At 48.7% G+C, this 16099-nt stretch overlaps 4 protein-coding genes across 4 annotated transcripts in view; 2 read left to right on the top strand and 2 right to left on the bottom strand.

The window, feature by feature from the left end:
* Positions 1-8741, top strand: part of LOC121596236 — a 69931-nt gene extending 61190 nt beyond the window's left edge. Inside the window, exons 5-12 of the mRNA XM_041921000.1 lie at positions 830-1455; positions 3536-4347; positions 4477-4634; positions 4832-4953; positions 5125-5188; positions 5551-5730; positions 7592-7696; positions 7812-8741. Coding sequence (XP_041776934.1) covers positions 830-1455; positions 3536-4347; positions 4477-4634; positions 4832-4953; positions 5125-5188; positions 5551-5730; positions 7592-7696; positions 7812-7945 — 2201 coding nt within the window. The 3' untranslated portion in view covers positions 7946-8741. The remainder of the gene's footprint in view (positions 1-829; positions 1456-3535; positions 4348-4476; positions 4635-4831; positions 4954-5124; positions 5189-5550; positions 5731-7591; positions 7697-7811) is intronic.
* Positions 2181-2843, bottom strand: LOC121596251. The gene is made up of 2 exons (XM_041921022.1): positions 2716-2843; positions 2181-2636 (listed from the first exon to the last, which is right to left on the bottom strand). Exons 1-2 carry the CDS (start codon positions 2755-2757, stop codon positions 2253-2255), a joined length of 426 nt encoding a protein of 141 aa, XP_041776956.1. The 5' UTR covers positions 2758-2843; the 3' UTR covers positions 2181-2252.
* Positions 8742-10835: 2094 nt separating the features above from the next.
* Positions 10836-13658, bottom strand: LOC121596237 (venom dipeptidyl peptidase 4). Its single transcript, XM_041921001.1, has 6 exons — positions 13288-13658; positions 13138-13215; positions 13003-13055; positions 11362-12929; positions 11078-11283; positions 10836-10984 (listed from the first exon to the last, which is right to left on the bottom strand). Exons 1-6 carry the CDS (start codon positions 13549-13551, stop codon positions 10895-10897), a joined length of 2259 nt encoding a protein of 752 aa, XP_041776935.1. The 5' UTR covers positions 13552-13658; the 3' UTR covers positions 10836-10894.
* Positions 13659-14480: 822 nt separating this feature from the next.
* LOC121596250 lies at positions 14481-15765 on the top strand. Its single transcript, XM_041921021.1, has 3 exons — positions 14481-14653; positions 14748-15419; positions 15484-15765. The coding sequence occupies exons 1-3, from the start codon at positions 14597-14599 to the stop codon at positions 15679-15681; spliced, it is 927 nt and encodes a 308-aa protein (XP_041776955.1). The 5' UTR covers positions 14481-14596; the 3' UTR covers positions 15682-15765.
* The last annotated feature ends 334 nt before the right edge of the window (positions 15766-16099 follow it).

A 16099-nucleotide genomic window follows, 5' to 3' on the forward strand; every position in this document is an offset into this window, starting at 1 on the left:
GCACGGCTACTTTCTGGTTCCACATGTGCCTACCTTGTTGCTTACTTCAAAAAGTCACCGCAAATAACGGCCCATTGTCCAGAGGTATTAGAAGTAGTGGAATGTTCCACCACCATCACCAGCACAAACCCAAACCACATCATCATCACCATCATCCTCATCGCCATCATGGTCGTTTTGGTACGGATTCACTGTTGCAACGGTAGCTAGAACTGAAGCCTTGATAGTCGGAAATGCAGCTAACATTACAACTGGTCTATTGTTTCTATTCGTTGCTCCAACACACCCCTTCCTGCTCGGTATGTCTTTTGTGGTTTTTACAATCCCAATCCGAATGAAGGACGTGGCGCGGGAGGAACATGATGACGTTTAACGAATCCTGGTGAGATGCTGGGTATGTAAATCGGATGCTGATATCCGGACAGCATACATATGTGGGTAGCTGCTGTGTGTTTCATTACATCTTCTGCAGGAATAATTCATACAGTTGGAGTGACCTTTTGTGTATGGACTCGTCATAAGAAGAAGGGTTGAAAACTAAATCAACACGTATATTTGTCTTGCTCAGTGCCCTTTACTTAATACTTACTAAGCTGCAAAATGCAATGTTCACAGCATAGTACAATGGAATAGTTTCACCAATTTGCTCTCATTCTTTAACCAAACCCGGTCGGCATTGCATCCATTCCGACAGTACCAGAACCGTCCATTACAGCACCTGCCTCCCTGGCACCGTAAACTGTGTTCACAAATTTGTCAAGTATTTAATTACACTGCACACACACAGTTCGCTCACCGTTTGCTATCCCCTCGTCCCGTTTCGTTTCAGACTTTCGCATCAGCAAGTACTGCGGCGAGCATCTGATCGTCGGCAACGAGGTCCACTGGGAGCCGCTGGACGGCGACACGGACGAGGACTCTGGAGGCGACGGAGGCACCATTGCCGAAACGTACCACCCGAAGACGGCCTTCGGAAGTGCGGAACCACCAGCGGCCGGGGATGATGGTGGTATCGCTAATGGAGCCGCTAATGATGCGCCCGGCCCAGGCTCAGCAGAGCCGTCCTCCGAACGGAACGAGGGCGGTGAAGATTTGCGAGACGACGATGAATCTTTGGCGGTGCTCAGTGAGGGACGCGCTGGGTCTCCGTACCGTCGATTGGTCAGAGCCGGTGCCGCGGCAGGAGAACCGCGTGCCGAAGCGCTCCAGGCGGCCACGATACATTCGTTTCACAATTTGAAAATTCTTAAACCCGTCGACGACGAGGAGGCCGAGGAGAACCAGCAAGGTGGTGTGTACGAGCAGCGACAGCAACAGCATCAAAAGCACCAGGACCAGCAGCAGCAGCAGCAGCATCGGTACAACGACACTGAAATGGATCGCAATCAGCAGGAGACCGATGGGGCGACGGCAACCCGCAACCGGAACCGCCAGCGGCAGAAAGTTTTCTCCCAGGTAAGGCTTCCTTCCCCCTTACGTTCGACCACGCAACGTAAAGTTGATCGTGCCCGAGACGAATGGGGTCATAATTGTAGAGAGAAAGAGCGACTGGAAGGCAGCTAAAAGGACAGCTCGTTTGGTCGGTTGAATTATAGATGCAATGCAATCTGAAGAGGATGACTGGGGTTTGTGGTTTCTCGTTTTGTGCATTGCATTGACGCGGGAACGGGGGGGACGAAATAGCAAAACTGAAATGGAAGAGTGGCCCGTACGACCACAAAGCGCCTACAAGTATGCAAAACTTCTAACAAAGTCTCGTTTTCAAGGTTGCGCTTTTTGAAATCGCTTGAAACGAGCCAATTGGTCTTACATTTCCAATCATTATTCGGAGTTACTTGGAATTACGTAGTAGAGGTACGATCAATTTCATCTTGTGGGTGTGCACGTGTTTAAACAATCAATGCTACAATTGTGTACACATTGCGAAAATGGATATATGACATTGGTGTTGGTTTGCTAATTCTTTCCCCGAACTCTTCTAACTATTCCATTGTGCACTGTGTAGCGATCTCCCTAGATCCCCTGGAAGATCTTCAGCTATACGCCGACACTGTATCACTGTGGTGGAACAGTCTGTTGACACAGGTTGTTCCACATGCTGTTTGCAGCTTCAGTTCAGACGCTATGTACTACACGCACTGTTGTTCCAAAGAATGTGTACCAATATGCCCATGACATAGTCTTTTTACAACTGCACTAAACTTAATCTAGTGCATTTATTATAATTTTTACACAAAGTCATCTGCAATATCTTACAGCGAGAAAACAACTGCACCATAACTCAGGAACGCATTCTCAACCGCCTTGAACGTGCTCAGTAGATTCGGGGCGGAGCGCTCATCCATGGCTGTTTCCCAGTTAGTGAGAGCGTCCTTAAAGCTGGTTATCGCTCTGTTCACCCTTTCCCGCGTGACCAGCGGCAGCGTGGAGGTGCTCGACGTGCCAAACACTGGCAGCAGTTGGTACAGATCTTCCGAGGTGGTGTAGAGAGTGTTTAGCGCCGCCTGATCTTCGGTGTCCTTCGCGAAGGCATTGTTGGCGACGGAAAGATCTCGCACCAGCATCAGCAGCTTACCGACCGTCATCTGCATCTGTACGACAGCGGCCGGTTTGGAGGACTGTGCCGTGCTGGCAGTCTAGACGGGAGGAAAGAATGGCCGATTATAGTAGCACCACTGTGACTGTAAAGGTTTGTTGAACGGTACTGCAGCTTACCACCAGCATGAACACGGACAGTGCAAGCAGCAGGAACTTCATCACGGAGACACACGCGGCACAAAACTGTGGAGTTGGATGATCGGTCGACAAAGCACGGCACTGGGTTTATCAGAATGGCCTAGAGGCCGTTTTATTCAGATCATTCCACACCCCGGGTTCTGTTCGATCATGGCATTGCGCACAGCACTGGTTGTAAAATACAGATGGTTTTTGTTTGCGCTTGTGAATTGTGTGAGATATTGTACATGAGAGGGGGAGTTTGTTGGAACTGTGCCTGGAGAGAAGAGGAGTGGGGTGATGTCTTTTTTTGGGTTTATTTGGAAATGTTTTTTTTTTTTATAGGGCGGTCGCGATCAATCACACGCACGAGATTTTAATTTTGTTGCAAAATGTTCTTTTGTTTCTAGTTACTTAGTACTAAAGGTGAAACCCATTTGCCGTTGAAAAACACACTTTACACACAGCTAAAGTTGTTCAGTTATGTCCTAAAACTCCCAAGCAAATGGTCTGAAAACACGCAACAATTCCATCGGGAATGGTTGGCTGTTTTAATTTTCTCCATCACTCTTGACCTTTTGTTTGTGTGCAAAAAAAGCACTAGGAATTGGGGCCATCCAACGGAAAAAAGCACTGGCACGCACGCACTGGATGGGTGACAGATAAAACAAATGTCGCTCTATAAATAAAAGAAGCAGAACGCATTCCATCGCATCGCATCGTCCGGCTTGGTGTGGGCTCCAGAGGGTCATGGCCATTCATTTCCTGCAAAGCCTTCCCGATGCTAATGTGCACTCTGTTTCCCTTTCTGTCGTTTAAGGACTTTCGAGTACTGAAAATTCTACCCTCCAATCTGGACGTGGTGGAGGACATCAAGCAGATTGGCAACGAGTACTACTTCAAGAAGGACGTCGAGGTCGTGGTGGACGATAGCGAGAACGAAATCGTCGATAGCGAAGGCGGCAGAAGAAAGGCCGAGCCGAACCAGCCGACGGTGAACTCTGCCGCCACTGCAACGACCGAACTGACGGAGACGCTAGACATCGTGGTGCTGCCCGCCCCGACGAAGGACATCGAAATTTATGACAACGAGCTGCTGGAGCCCGGCATCGAGGGCTTGGCGAGCGCACGGCCGGAAGATGATATCAGCGTAATTGGTTTGATAACGCCAACGCGACCAGCGGTCACTACTTCATCCATGACAGCTGCATCCGGCGGCGGCAGCAGCACCACCACACCGTCACCAGCGACCGTACCGGTAAGCGTGGAAACTACGCTCGGACATTGGGACGTCGATCGGTTGGATTTGCCCGAATCGGCGGAAGAAAATCGGACCAACTTGGCTGCTGGAGTGGACGAAAGCACTCCACCTCCACCGTTCAGCTTCAACAATCGCACGTTCCAGACGATACAGGAAACGGTGCGGCAAGAGTTTGGTGAGAGTCAGGGCCCGTTCCCGCCGCTCGGTGGTAACTATGACGAAGAGGAGGACGAGGAGGAGGAGGAGGACGATTTCGATGACGACGATGAGGCTGATGCTGATGAGGGGCGATATCGGGGAAGGGGCGGTACCAGGACCTATGATGCGAATGGACGACGGCGGCTCGACAAGTCACACAAAAAGTACATGAGGTAAGTGGCAAAGTTCGATCGATAATCGAACAAAAGTGGCCCACAATCGGGTGTGGCGGGTCGTTCGAAACTTCGAAGCGAGGGAACGCTTTTTATCATCCCGCCCATTGTGCTCGGCTCTTTTTGCAGCGTGCAGCGGACATTGCTGAAGCATCCACTGCGCCAGGGCTTCCTGATGACGCCGAGCTATCCGAAGTACTACATCGGGGACAGTACCTGCCGGTGGACGCTCTACGCTGGAGTGCATCAAAGGATTAAGCTGACCGTGCTGGACCTAGCATTACGCTGTAAGTTAAGATAAATCAATCGAGCCACAAAGGAAAGGCAACTACAAAAAAAAAAGGATCCGAAAAGGCAATATTGGCTCGATAAGCTGCTCTCTCCTCCTCTCGGTTTCTCGTGTAGGCTATAGAAGCTTTTAATGCAACGAACTTTATTTTCTTCTCTTCCCTTTGCTCCACATCCGGACGAACGGTACGGGCAGACGACGAAGAGTGTCGAGATTATCTGCAAGTAGTCGATCTCAACACGAACCAGACGCTCTTTCACAGCTGCACCGAGAGCAGCCGTCCGATCGAGATCGTCAGCATACAGGAACGCCTAGAGGTGGGTACACGAATGGACCGAAAGTATGATTAATTATGTTACAGGCGCGGTGGCAGCCAGCCCCCGCTCGGTAGTGTTGTTTGCTGTAAGGCACTAAATTATCCTTTTCTTTGTTCGCTTTTGCTCCTGCTGTCTGGCTGCTTACGGCCGAACTGAATTTGCGCTGCGAAGGTTTCTGTGCGAACGACAACCAAAGTGATCTATCCCAAGCGGGGTGTCCTGATACATTACACAGGTGAGTAGCGGCAGAAGGAGGAAAAGTGTGGAATTATTTATCTTTTTTTTGTCATAAAGAAACATAAAATTGTTATATTTCAACGAAGAGTGATCAAAAAGAATAATTTTAGTTTAAAAAAACTGTGCCGTTAATTTGAATTTCACATTTCAAACGCGCCGGTTGAAATATTTCATCCCACGTTTCCACGTGAAATGTTTCGTTCAGTTTTAATTTCGTTGCAAAGTTGACGCTTTCGTTAAGTTCAATCTGACGTACATCGCAGCCCGTCGGGGTTGTTTACGTTAGTTTTGGTGTGCGCTCTTGCAACGCGCGTGTAAACCGTCGTCTTGTAAAACCTTGTTTTGTCTCTCTATTACCAGCGCTGGGCTGCGAACTACCATCACCCACGCCCGGGCATATGCGGCTCGTGCGAAGAACCGAACATCGCGTCAAGTACGTCTGTGATCCGTTGCACGTCTTTCCCGACAGTGGCGAAACCGTCCGCGAGCTGATCTGCACAGCGAAGCACACCTGGCACCGACCCCTTCCGGCCTGCATAGGTAAGTTGCAACAGTTACGGGAACTGCATACACGGGTAGCAGCTGGTGTCTTTCTTTGTGTGTGCGTGTGCATTGGAAAAGGGAGTTCATAGAAAGGTCAATGGATGCACATTCTTTACGTTTCCATGACGCGTTTGTTGTTTGCTGCGTGTGTCTGTGGTGTGACAAAGAACTGTGTGTAATAATTTGATGAAGTATACAAAGTTAAAAAGGAAATTACTTTATACACAAGAAAGACAGACAGACTACACGTGGCGAAAGGTAGTCATGCATGGCAGCGCCGTCCAATCAAAGGCCAATGCACTTTTAAAATTGTTTAAAATCATTCGCTAAAAAAACAACAACTGTTAATCCCACGTCTAATGTTTCGTCTTTTTTTAGGGAGGTCTAAACTTTATTCGCTTCCATTTTCTTCCAAATGCAACTGCGTTTCAGTTATGTGTGGCCCCCTTCACACGACACGAAGTATTTGGTGCGTGAAGGGTATTTGGTTGCGTGGTGCTCCAGTTAAAATTAGAATTACCCGAAAATGGAGCAAGGGAAAGGGCCCATTAGTCACGTATCCCATATGCCTTTGGATTAAACGCCCTACACACGTGCTTGAAGTGTGTTGAGAATTCAAAGAAACATAACGATTCAAAAAGGCTAAATATTTCACTATTTCATTCATTTAATCTTCCAAAACTGTTGCGTTTATTAGTTAAAACTCTGATTGTGGTAAATAATCATGTAGAGTTTAGTATTTTTTCTGAAACGGAAAGCTACTTTCATGTTACAACGGGGTTCTGTTATGTCGCAATGTCCATGTGGATAAATATAACCCCCGTCGTCCCTGATTGACACGTTCGAGCGAAGCAAACACCACACAAAAACGGTCGTTAAATGTTTAGTAAATAGCAGCGTTTGAAATTTTTAACACAATCATTTACATCACACGACCAGACCGGTGAGCAACAGTCGCTACCGGCGGCCACGTGCGAAAAATCGAACACGCCAAGACGTCAACCGTTTGCCTCCTGCTTCCCGCTCTAGACAACTCAACTCTCCACCAATTGCGAGATGTATCGTCATTCACACCAACACACCAATCGGTTCGGGTCGTGTGCCGACCCCTTGGGCATCTAGGGGAAAGGTGGGGCGTGAGTGGGGCCGAAGGTCTAATTTAGACCCCCATAAGGGAACGAAATTCATTCCACTAAGCTGGTATTGGTGATGGGCTTACTCTATGGCGATTGTACCGATTCGGTGTGGAAGAGTGTGACGAATCGTTCAATCGTGTGAATTCCAGCACGCGCTGCACTTGAACTATGGCGGCAACATAATCAACTTCCCTATCAACAAATCCAATGCGCTCACGCACACAACATCCCTCTCCTCTCCCAGTACGTAGCGAGCCAACTTGGCTAAATGATAATATATTTCTTTGTCGAGAAGCATTATCTCTTGCCGCTGGCTGCTAGCTACCATGTCAGGCATTGCGCCAATAGGCTGGTCATTCGTTATCGTTGTCCGATTGACCGTGGGGTTGATTGCATGAAGTGTCCGAAAGCAAGGCACAGACAACACACTTCAGTTTGTAATACGAAGCTGCCCGGAGCAGCATAGCGTTTGATCCGTCCCACCCATTAGTGCACTGCAGCCATAGTCCGCGTTCGGGTGAGAGAGTTTATAAAGATCAAACAAAACCAAACGACCGGCACGCCGAACGCAACGCAACACTCGGAATGTCGCCCCACCCGATACAAATCGTTATTTATTTTGACTGCCGTGTTACGTGTTACTCAAGACAACACCCCCCGCCATAGTGCATCCCTCCTTTCCTTACTGAATGATCATTGCTTATTTTGGTGTTTATTTTTAGAAAAAAGAGCTACCGAAGGCAGCGGTCTTGTGTCACATTACGAGCAGAAGCGCAGATACGGCGATAGTGACAACATGTCGGATAAGCAGGCGGACACTGTTTACGGTAGGTGTTTGACTCATCTTTCTTCCTCCCCAGCCGCGTTGCTATGGAAATGCAGGCTCACTAATGAACTACACTTTCACGCACGCACCGCTCACTCTCTCTGTCTTTTCCACAGATATTCTCATTCCCTCGCTCATCATCGCGGGCCTATTTGTTGTTAATGGCATCGTGTTTGCGGTCATCATGCGGTACCGCAACAAGAGAAAACAGCGCCTTGATCTAGAGAGTAAGGAACTGGCCGAACTGTAAGAGTGTGTGTGTGTGAGAGTGTGTATCGTGCCCTAAGCATCCCAAAGACCCTTCCACACCACACCCAGCATCATCTCTTCGCCAACAAACTGGGAGAGGGGGGCACTGTTGTGGCCAAAACGGAAGCATGCACGGCCTGATACACTACACCTACACTTGGTTGGTGCGTTGTTTTGCATGAGAAGTGCTTGTTGAAGCGAGTGGGAATGCCACGGCCTACCACAGGCCATACACCGGCTGAGCCACACACATTGCTCCTCATCATGTTTCCGCTTTCCACAATCATTCGCCAAGATCGCGAGCTCGCGCGCCATATATATCATCGCCCCTCTTTTGCTCGGTTAGAACAATTGTTTTCTCTGTGACACGTCATTATGTTATGTTTCAGTTTTAAGCGTGTTATAAAAGTGCGTGTTTCGAATTGAGAGGAAATTGCAAATTCGTTTATTTAACCTTTTTTCTGGGGGGCGGGTGGTCATCAGCTGAGTGACACCGAAACCACCATCGTCCGCACAACACCGGCACAGCGCCTCCAAAGCTAAGATGGTGAAACACTAGGAATGGTGTGTAGAGTACGCGCGTGCTTGAACGACGACACCGAAGAGAAAAGCCCGTTAGGATTCAAACATTCAAAAATAGGATAACTTCCGGAAGCGATGTTTTTAGGCTACATTTGTGATTTAGCGGAGTACAGTGCATCTGGGACGTCATTAATTCACATTCATTCATTGATTCGCTCATCAACACGAGAGACTAAGAAGATGATTTGTTTTTTTTTTTTTTTTTTTGTGGAAAATAACGAACAAATAGAAGCAGATTGCTAATAGCGCCATTACCTTGATATATGTGGGCAGCCACGTTTAACAATTGTGCACCGAAAACAAAACAAAGTGAATAAATCTTTTACTGCACGCTTTTACAAGCTTTTTTCCGAGCCCGTTTATACTAAAATATTTAGTGTGGATGGAACGCTTGGCTGATGGCGGCCGAGAAAAGAAGGGCGGCAGGGGTTTACACACGGGGAAAGGCTTAGGTTGTGGCAGTAAGAGAAGCGTAGAACACAACCCTTACACTGTACAGTTGTAGTTGAAAGTGGATTGATGAGAGCGAAACAGAATTATTGATTGTGCACAGCAGCAACGAACACAAAACAAAGTGGAATGGTGGATGGTGGACATTGAACAAAAAAAAAAAAGATACTCCGATGCAAGACTGTAAAGTAGCTGAGACGAGAGAAGGAGAGAACATTTAGGATTTGCTGTAGTAGCAGGTGCAAAAAGGAATTATAAAAAGTAGATGTCGCTTTTTTGCTGACATAGCACAGGATTCATTAGGGCTTAAACTTGGTCACTTGTGAAGCAAAAAACAAAACAAAATGGCATGATTATAGTTCAAGCAGGTTGAAGCAGGGAGTTGTTGGTCCGGGATTCTTCACCAAAATCACCAAAACTCAATAAACCGTAAGCTACGTTTCATCCAGAAGCCACCAAAAGCCATCCCCGTTAGTAGATTGTACATTTAAAGTACACATACACACACAACTTGAAAACCACCGCTACCGTAAATGGCACCCGGCGGCGGGCGCAGATTGCAAAAGCATAAAAGTAAAGAATGCACCACACCTTGAGACATGCGGCAACAAACAATTGCTATGCCAAAGATTAGAATTAACAAAACACTCCACACACACACACAGACGCACACAGACACACAGATAGAGCGGAGAAGAAGAGGGGAAAACAGCAGCTTAATGTGAAGACACATGACGAAAGTTTGAAGCTTCCTCCTCAAAAGCAGAGCCATATTATTTTGAGCTTCTTCTCGCCAACCGAACCTGCAATAGAGTATGTAAACAAAAAACAACGGTGGACCAAACTCCTGCCCATGCCCCGCCACTAAAGAAAACCCCCCAAAGCAGGTCTTTTACGTTAGCTTCCTTTTGCCGCTTCTGTTACTGTTCTAACGAAGCCATGGTTCGCACTGATTCTTTGGCCAAACAAAAGAAGAAAAAAAACACAGAAATACAGAAACAATTGCAAATGCATATCATATGAATTCTGCTGCTTGTAATGCAACAACAAACACGCGATGTGATAGGAGACGGATGCGGACACACCCGGGTACACCCGTGACGTGTTAGCGTAGCAAAGAAAAGAAAACAAAAATAAATACACACATATTTTGCTATACTGCATTTATCTTTCCTTCCTTCCCGCGCGCGCCGGGACGCTAAACGCGCGCCCGTTAAATCCCCGGTTGACATATATTATAAATATAAGGCTAGCGTACCGCGAGGCAAATGATGCAAACCTCCTACACAAAACACACACACACACAGACAGACACAAAGATACGCTCTCTATTGCAAAAAGAAAACCACACACATGTCCCCCCCTTCATCGATTTAATAATCAATTTTGAAATTTCGCTTCTTAAGCACCTGAGACAGAGAGAACGGAAATGAAAGTTATGACACAAAGTCCTCAACCCCTCACAAATACACAGAGAAAGTACATACAACAAAAAAGTTCCCACTGACACACTGAATCAATTAACAGTACAGGATAGTTATAAAGAACAGGAGAAGAGAAGCGACAAGAAAAATAATCAATCCACTTCCGGCAGGGTTGCTGTAGTGGGTGGTAGCGGCCAACCCCGGTTGACTATGTGAAAGCCATACCGTAAGGAGTGGAATGGAAGGAGACGGAGAAGATGGCAAGAAAAATGCTAAATAAAGTAAAACTATTAAACGAAAGTGAAATTTGGTGATTCTACAGCCTTTTTTTTGCAAAACATTCGAAATAGATCCGAAGCACTTACATATGCACACCTTGATGTAGATATCTTGACTTTTCGGATACAAAAACACACGAACGTGACATCGCTCTACTTCTAGAGACTAGTTTCCATTTACCGTGAAGCGGAACGGTCTTACAAAATGTTCGAATTCTACGCAAAGCATCGATCCCAGAACTGGTCCATCGTGTGGTACAGATGGCGCTGAACACCCGACAGCGAGTGAGCCTCATCCGGATAGCTCTGCGGAAAGAAAGAATAAAGCAAAATGGATACCCCATTGTGAGTGAGGGAGAGTAAAGCAACGCCACATAGACGCCAATGTGTTGGTTTTACCATCTGCTCAAAGTCGATGTCGTGATCGAGCAGCGCACGGACAAACACCATCGATTGTTGATAGTGCACGTTATCGTCCGCCGTGCCGTGAATCAATAGGAATAGATGATTTTTCAACTCATCCGTGAAGCTGCTGATATCGCTACGATCGTACCCGGCACTATTGTTTGTCGGGCGGCCCATGTAGCGCTCGGTGTAGATGGAATCTGTGGGCAAAGAGCGGCTTCTGATTAGAAAAACGCATCCATCAAACATCAAATCCCCCCCACCTCCTCCATCCATACCGTAAAACATCCACGAAGTGACCGGTGCAACGGAGATACCGCACCGGTACACCTGCTCGTGATCCTTCTCCAGCGTCATGGCGGTCGCATAGCCACCATAACTCGAGCCCCAGATACCTGTGCGCTCGGGGTCGATAAATGCGTACCGCTCCTGCAGATACCGTGCCACCGCAATCTGATCCTCCATCTCGTACGTTCCGAGCCGGTTGTTGATGGAGAACAGGAACTCATAGCCCTGGTTGCCCGTACCCCGGCCATCGATCTGCGCGTAGATGACGCCCTTCGTCGTCGCCATGTAGTTCGCAAAGCCCACGCTGAAGCTATCGGTCACACGCACCGAGTCCGGACCGGCATACACATTCACCACCATCGGGTACTTGCGGGTGGCCGTACCCGCCTCCTCAAAGTCAATCCCGGGCGGCAGGAAAAGCCTTACCGATGCCTCAAACTGCCCATCATCACCGACGGGAACGCGCAGGAAGCGTACCGCAACCTTCTTGTACTGCTTCAGCTGCTCGCGCCGCTCCATGTTCCATTCCCAGTCCAGAACGAGCTGGCGGTCGGCCGTGCGATAGATCTGCGTGTAGGAAGGTGTCGGCCCGGAGCAGGTCGCCGCCATGTAGGAGAGGTCCGCGCTGAACGAAACGCTTGCAAAGTTGCAATCAACCGAAGAACCCTCCAGCTCGTCCGTTAGGCCGCACGTTAGACACTCTTCGTTGCGGTACACATGGCGGTGGTGTGGCTGAGCTGCCGGTACAGCAGTGTAGTACAGGGACTGTGTCGTCTCGTCGTACCCGTTGATGGAGGACACGGTAAACTGGGTCGGAGTGCGCGGAATCGGTGCTGTCGATCCATCGCCGGTAAGTTCCATCACAGCACGCCAACCGTTGTTTTCGCCCATCAGGAAGCACCGGTCAGGGCCGTAGCAGCGTGGCGTGTATAGATCGTACCACCCGTTCGGACGGTCAAACCTTACCGCCTCGGCGCAGGTTCCACTGACGGCTGCACACTTCTGGAACGTTGCCACATTCTGCCGCCGGTTGGTCCAGATGACACCGAGCACATCTTCGCCGGCCCAGTTCACCGTACCGAGCACGTGATCCTCCCCAACGGTCGCAATGGGGGCCGGTAGTTCTACCCAGGTAAGGTCACTCGCGGACAGATCCGTCACCTGCAGATGTACGGTCGGGTTGGTGGTGTTCACCTTCGGGTAGCGAATGCGCAACTCCTCCGGATACTGCTTGTCCGTATCGTCCGGCGAGCCGTACAGATGGTAGGTGAACTCTTTCACCTCCCGATCGTCGAAGCTGGCCATGGCAAGGCGGCGCCCGTTCGGCGAAAACCACAGCGTTGCATCCGTGCCGAACACTTCCTCCTCGTACACCCAGTCGGGGATGCCATTGTAAATCACGCCCGGCACGCCGTTGGTAGTGAGGGAACGTTCCACGGGGTCGAGCAGCGAGGCACGGTAGTACACGTTGTTATCCTTGACGTAAGCGAGACTCTGCCCGGTCGGGGAGAGGATGCAGATGGACACCTCCTCCTGGTTGGCAATGTGGTACACCGCGCTGGAGAGGTGGGCAACATCAATCAAACGCTTAAGTGGAGTTGCTACGATTGACGACAATGTTATCTACTTACTCGCTTAAGGTGTCGTAGATTGCGTACTTCGATAGAGATGAATGTCTAAACACCTGCGGACGAGAGGTAAGATTGATAAGAGATGAGTTTGCATATTAAATTGGGATCCTGTTTTCTCTCTCGCTCTCTTCTTACCGTTCGAACGTCGTACCGGACAAGGGCCTTGGTGAAGTCGGGCTTAATCAGCTGAATCGAAGCTCCCCGGAACTGGCTCTGTAAGAAAGGTGAACCCAGCTGTTGAACTTCACAACCTCTTCACACTCCACAAGCCTAGCGCCAACCTACCAAAGCGTCAGTCGTAACCACCACCACACTGTCCCCGGTGTTAACGTTCAGCTTTACGTAATCTCCACCCTGCCGATACAGCAACTCCTCCCCGGACAGCCACGTCCCGTTGAAGCCTCGCAATCCGAACTGGTTCGGGATGATTTCATCGAACGTGAAATCTTTCAGCTCCTCCGACGCCTGCTTTGCTTCGTACGGTGCTGCGAAAGAATGGCCCACAAGCAGCAGGCCAGCTGCGAGCAGTACTGCCGTGTACTGCATCATGTGACGCACAACCCCTAGACTACTTCTCAAGATCACTCTTACTTTCTTCCGCGAAAACCACGACCGATTCGGTCGGTGGTCAGCTAATTAAATGAAGCCTTCGCTCTGTCTCTTCCCGTAAGGTCTCCGCCGACACAGCAAATTGCTGATAGTGTAATCTTTTACTATCATTTTCGATAGACCGATGGGCAGGTCGTATGGCCATATCTCGGTTAATTCAAAGACTGTATAGATAACGGTGGGTTGCTTCGGACGAGCGATGCCAAAGCGCTGGTAAGGAATTAGGGTGATTGACAAGCGAAAGAGCTTGTTGAACAGAAGGGGCTGGATTAGTGGTGATGAAGGCGATAAAAGGTCGATGAAAGGATGGGTTCTTGAATTCGATTCCCTCGGGAAAAGCAACCACTCTCACCCAGGTAAATCCTCAGTTTTACTACTGAAGTATGTAAGTTTGAGTGGTTCACTTGTGATTTTCAACAATTTCAGGTGGAATTCTACCCACGAAAGGAGGTATCTCAACGAATCAACGAACATCACTAACCACGGTCAACTGTCACGTGCAGCTAGGCTAGTGTGGCGTTGTCTTAGCAACGGCTTTGCTGCTTGACGCTCTCTGGTGGCGATTTGCTAAACTATGCATCGTTCGCGCTCGATCGGATCTTTTCTGCATATCACAGCATTTGTACGAGTTAATTCCAAAATCCAGATGAAAATCAACCACTTCTCAGCCGAATCAATGGTTGATAGTAGAAAAGAGACACATTTATCGCATCTTTCGAGCTCTTCCAGCATGCGGGAATATCTTCAGATCGTTCCAAATCAAACAAAGACGGTGAAGAAGATACAGTTTGTTTGAACAATCAATGTTCTCATGTGGATGTCTGTGCGTTTCGTGCTCTTGTCTTTCTTTTTCGGAAAGTTGTGTCAACTGTTTTGCTAGCCAGATTTTCTACTACCCTTGCCGACAGACTGTTGGATGGATTTAGTCGCCTATCATCATTTCGACCGAGAGGAGATATTACGCACGACACTGTAGTTCCTAATCATGACGCGCCGTTCTCTGCTCTGGTTTGCCCTATCGTTGGCAGTGCTTGTCATCAACGTGAGTGAACAGTGATGGTGTCGAGGCTGCTAGATTAGTGCATCTTGTTGAATCTCTCTCTATTGTGCTCTCTCCTTTTCAAATTCACTTCCAGCTGCAAGATGCATCCGCCCAGCTGGACAACGCGATCGTCAGCAAGCGCAGCTCGATAAACTCCACGCTCGTCTCGTTCTCCAACAACATCGTGAACAAGGTGAACGATTACTCGAACAAGTTCGTCAGCCTGCGCAACGATATGTCGTTCCATCTGAAGAGTTCCTCGGAAACGATCACCCAGTTCCTGACGAGCGAAAGCATCAGCCAGAATGCGCTGCTCGCGCTGGACGTGCTGCAGAAATCGAGTTCCACTTTGCAGGCGAGCTCGTCGGCATCGATCACAGTGTCCGCCAGCTTCACGTCGGTTGGGCCGTGTATGAACACCAAAATGCAAGCGTCCGTCAGTGCGACGTTCAGCGCATTCAGCACGGCACAGTCACAGTACTTTAGCATCATCACCAGCTCGTCCTCCCCGTTTCTGTCCACCTGCCGTTCGCGGTTCTCGAACACGGCCCAGGACTCGGTCAACCAGGCGGGCGATCGTTTCCAGGACTGTCTGAACGACGAAAACAACGAGCAGGGCCGAGTGTCCTGGATCATCAACAACTTCGTGACGCTCATTAAGCAAAACTATCGGGCTCTGGGCAACCATGTGCGCTCCTGCGCCAGTCTCGGCTCACCCTCATCCCGGGAGGAAGTGCAGGCTGAAATCAATGCCTGTTACAAGGGGGTACGTGTGTGGTTGGGCGATTGAAAGGCGGACTTGTCCAATGACAACGGTATATTCATTCCAGATCTCGATCTACGTGGGCCCGATTTACGAGGCGACGATCGCACAGCAGTTCACACTGATCAACACGATGATGCAGCTGGAGGTGGTGGCATCGAACAATCGGGTCAAGACCTGCATCAACCAGGTCGCCAAAACGTACACGGCAATGGCGGAGGGAATTGTACCATCGCTTAACACGTGTCTATCTACTGGCCAGTAATGGAGAGGGGCAGCCACAACCAATAGCAGCAGCAGTGTTTGCAACGGAAGCAGCTGAAATATATGTTTCTTCTTTGTTGTTTTATATGTCGATAAGAAATAGGAAAAAGAGTAAAAAATATCCAAATATTGTTCAGTTTACAAAGAGGAAAGAAATCTCCTACATGATGCTTGTCGGTGCCTTCATATGTCTTTTGCAAGGAATGGAATTAACGTTGAATATTACAGTGATTGCGGAATTGTATAAATCTTCTTCTTATCTGCCATAACGATGTCGGATGCTCGAGCCCTGCCTTACGATTCTATTAGAGTTGTTTTGTTTCCTAATAAGAATCGGCCCTTAGACTTGCTTGGTTTGCTAATAAGAATCGGTCCATATAAGATATCCAACAGTGGCCTGGCGCCCAGCCAACCAAAAA

This window comes from Anopheles merus, chromosome 3R (genome assembly GCF_017562075.2).
Source record: "Anopheles merus strain MAF chromosome 3R, AmerM5.1, whole genome shotgun sequence".
Classification (NCBI taxonomy): domain Eukaryota; kingdom Metazoa; phylum Arthropoda; class Insecta; order Diptera; family Culicidae; genus Anopheles; species Anopheles merus.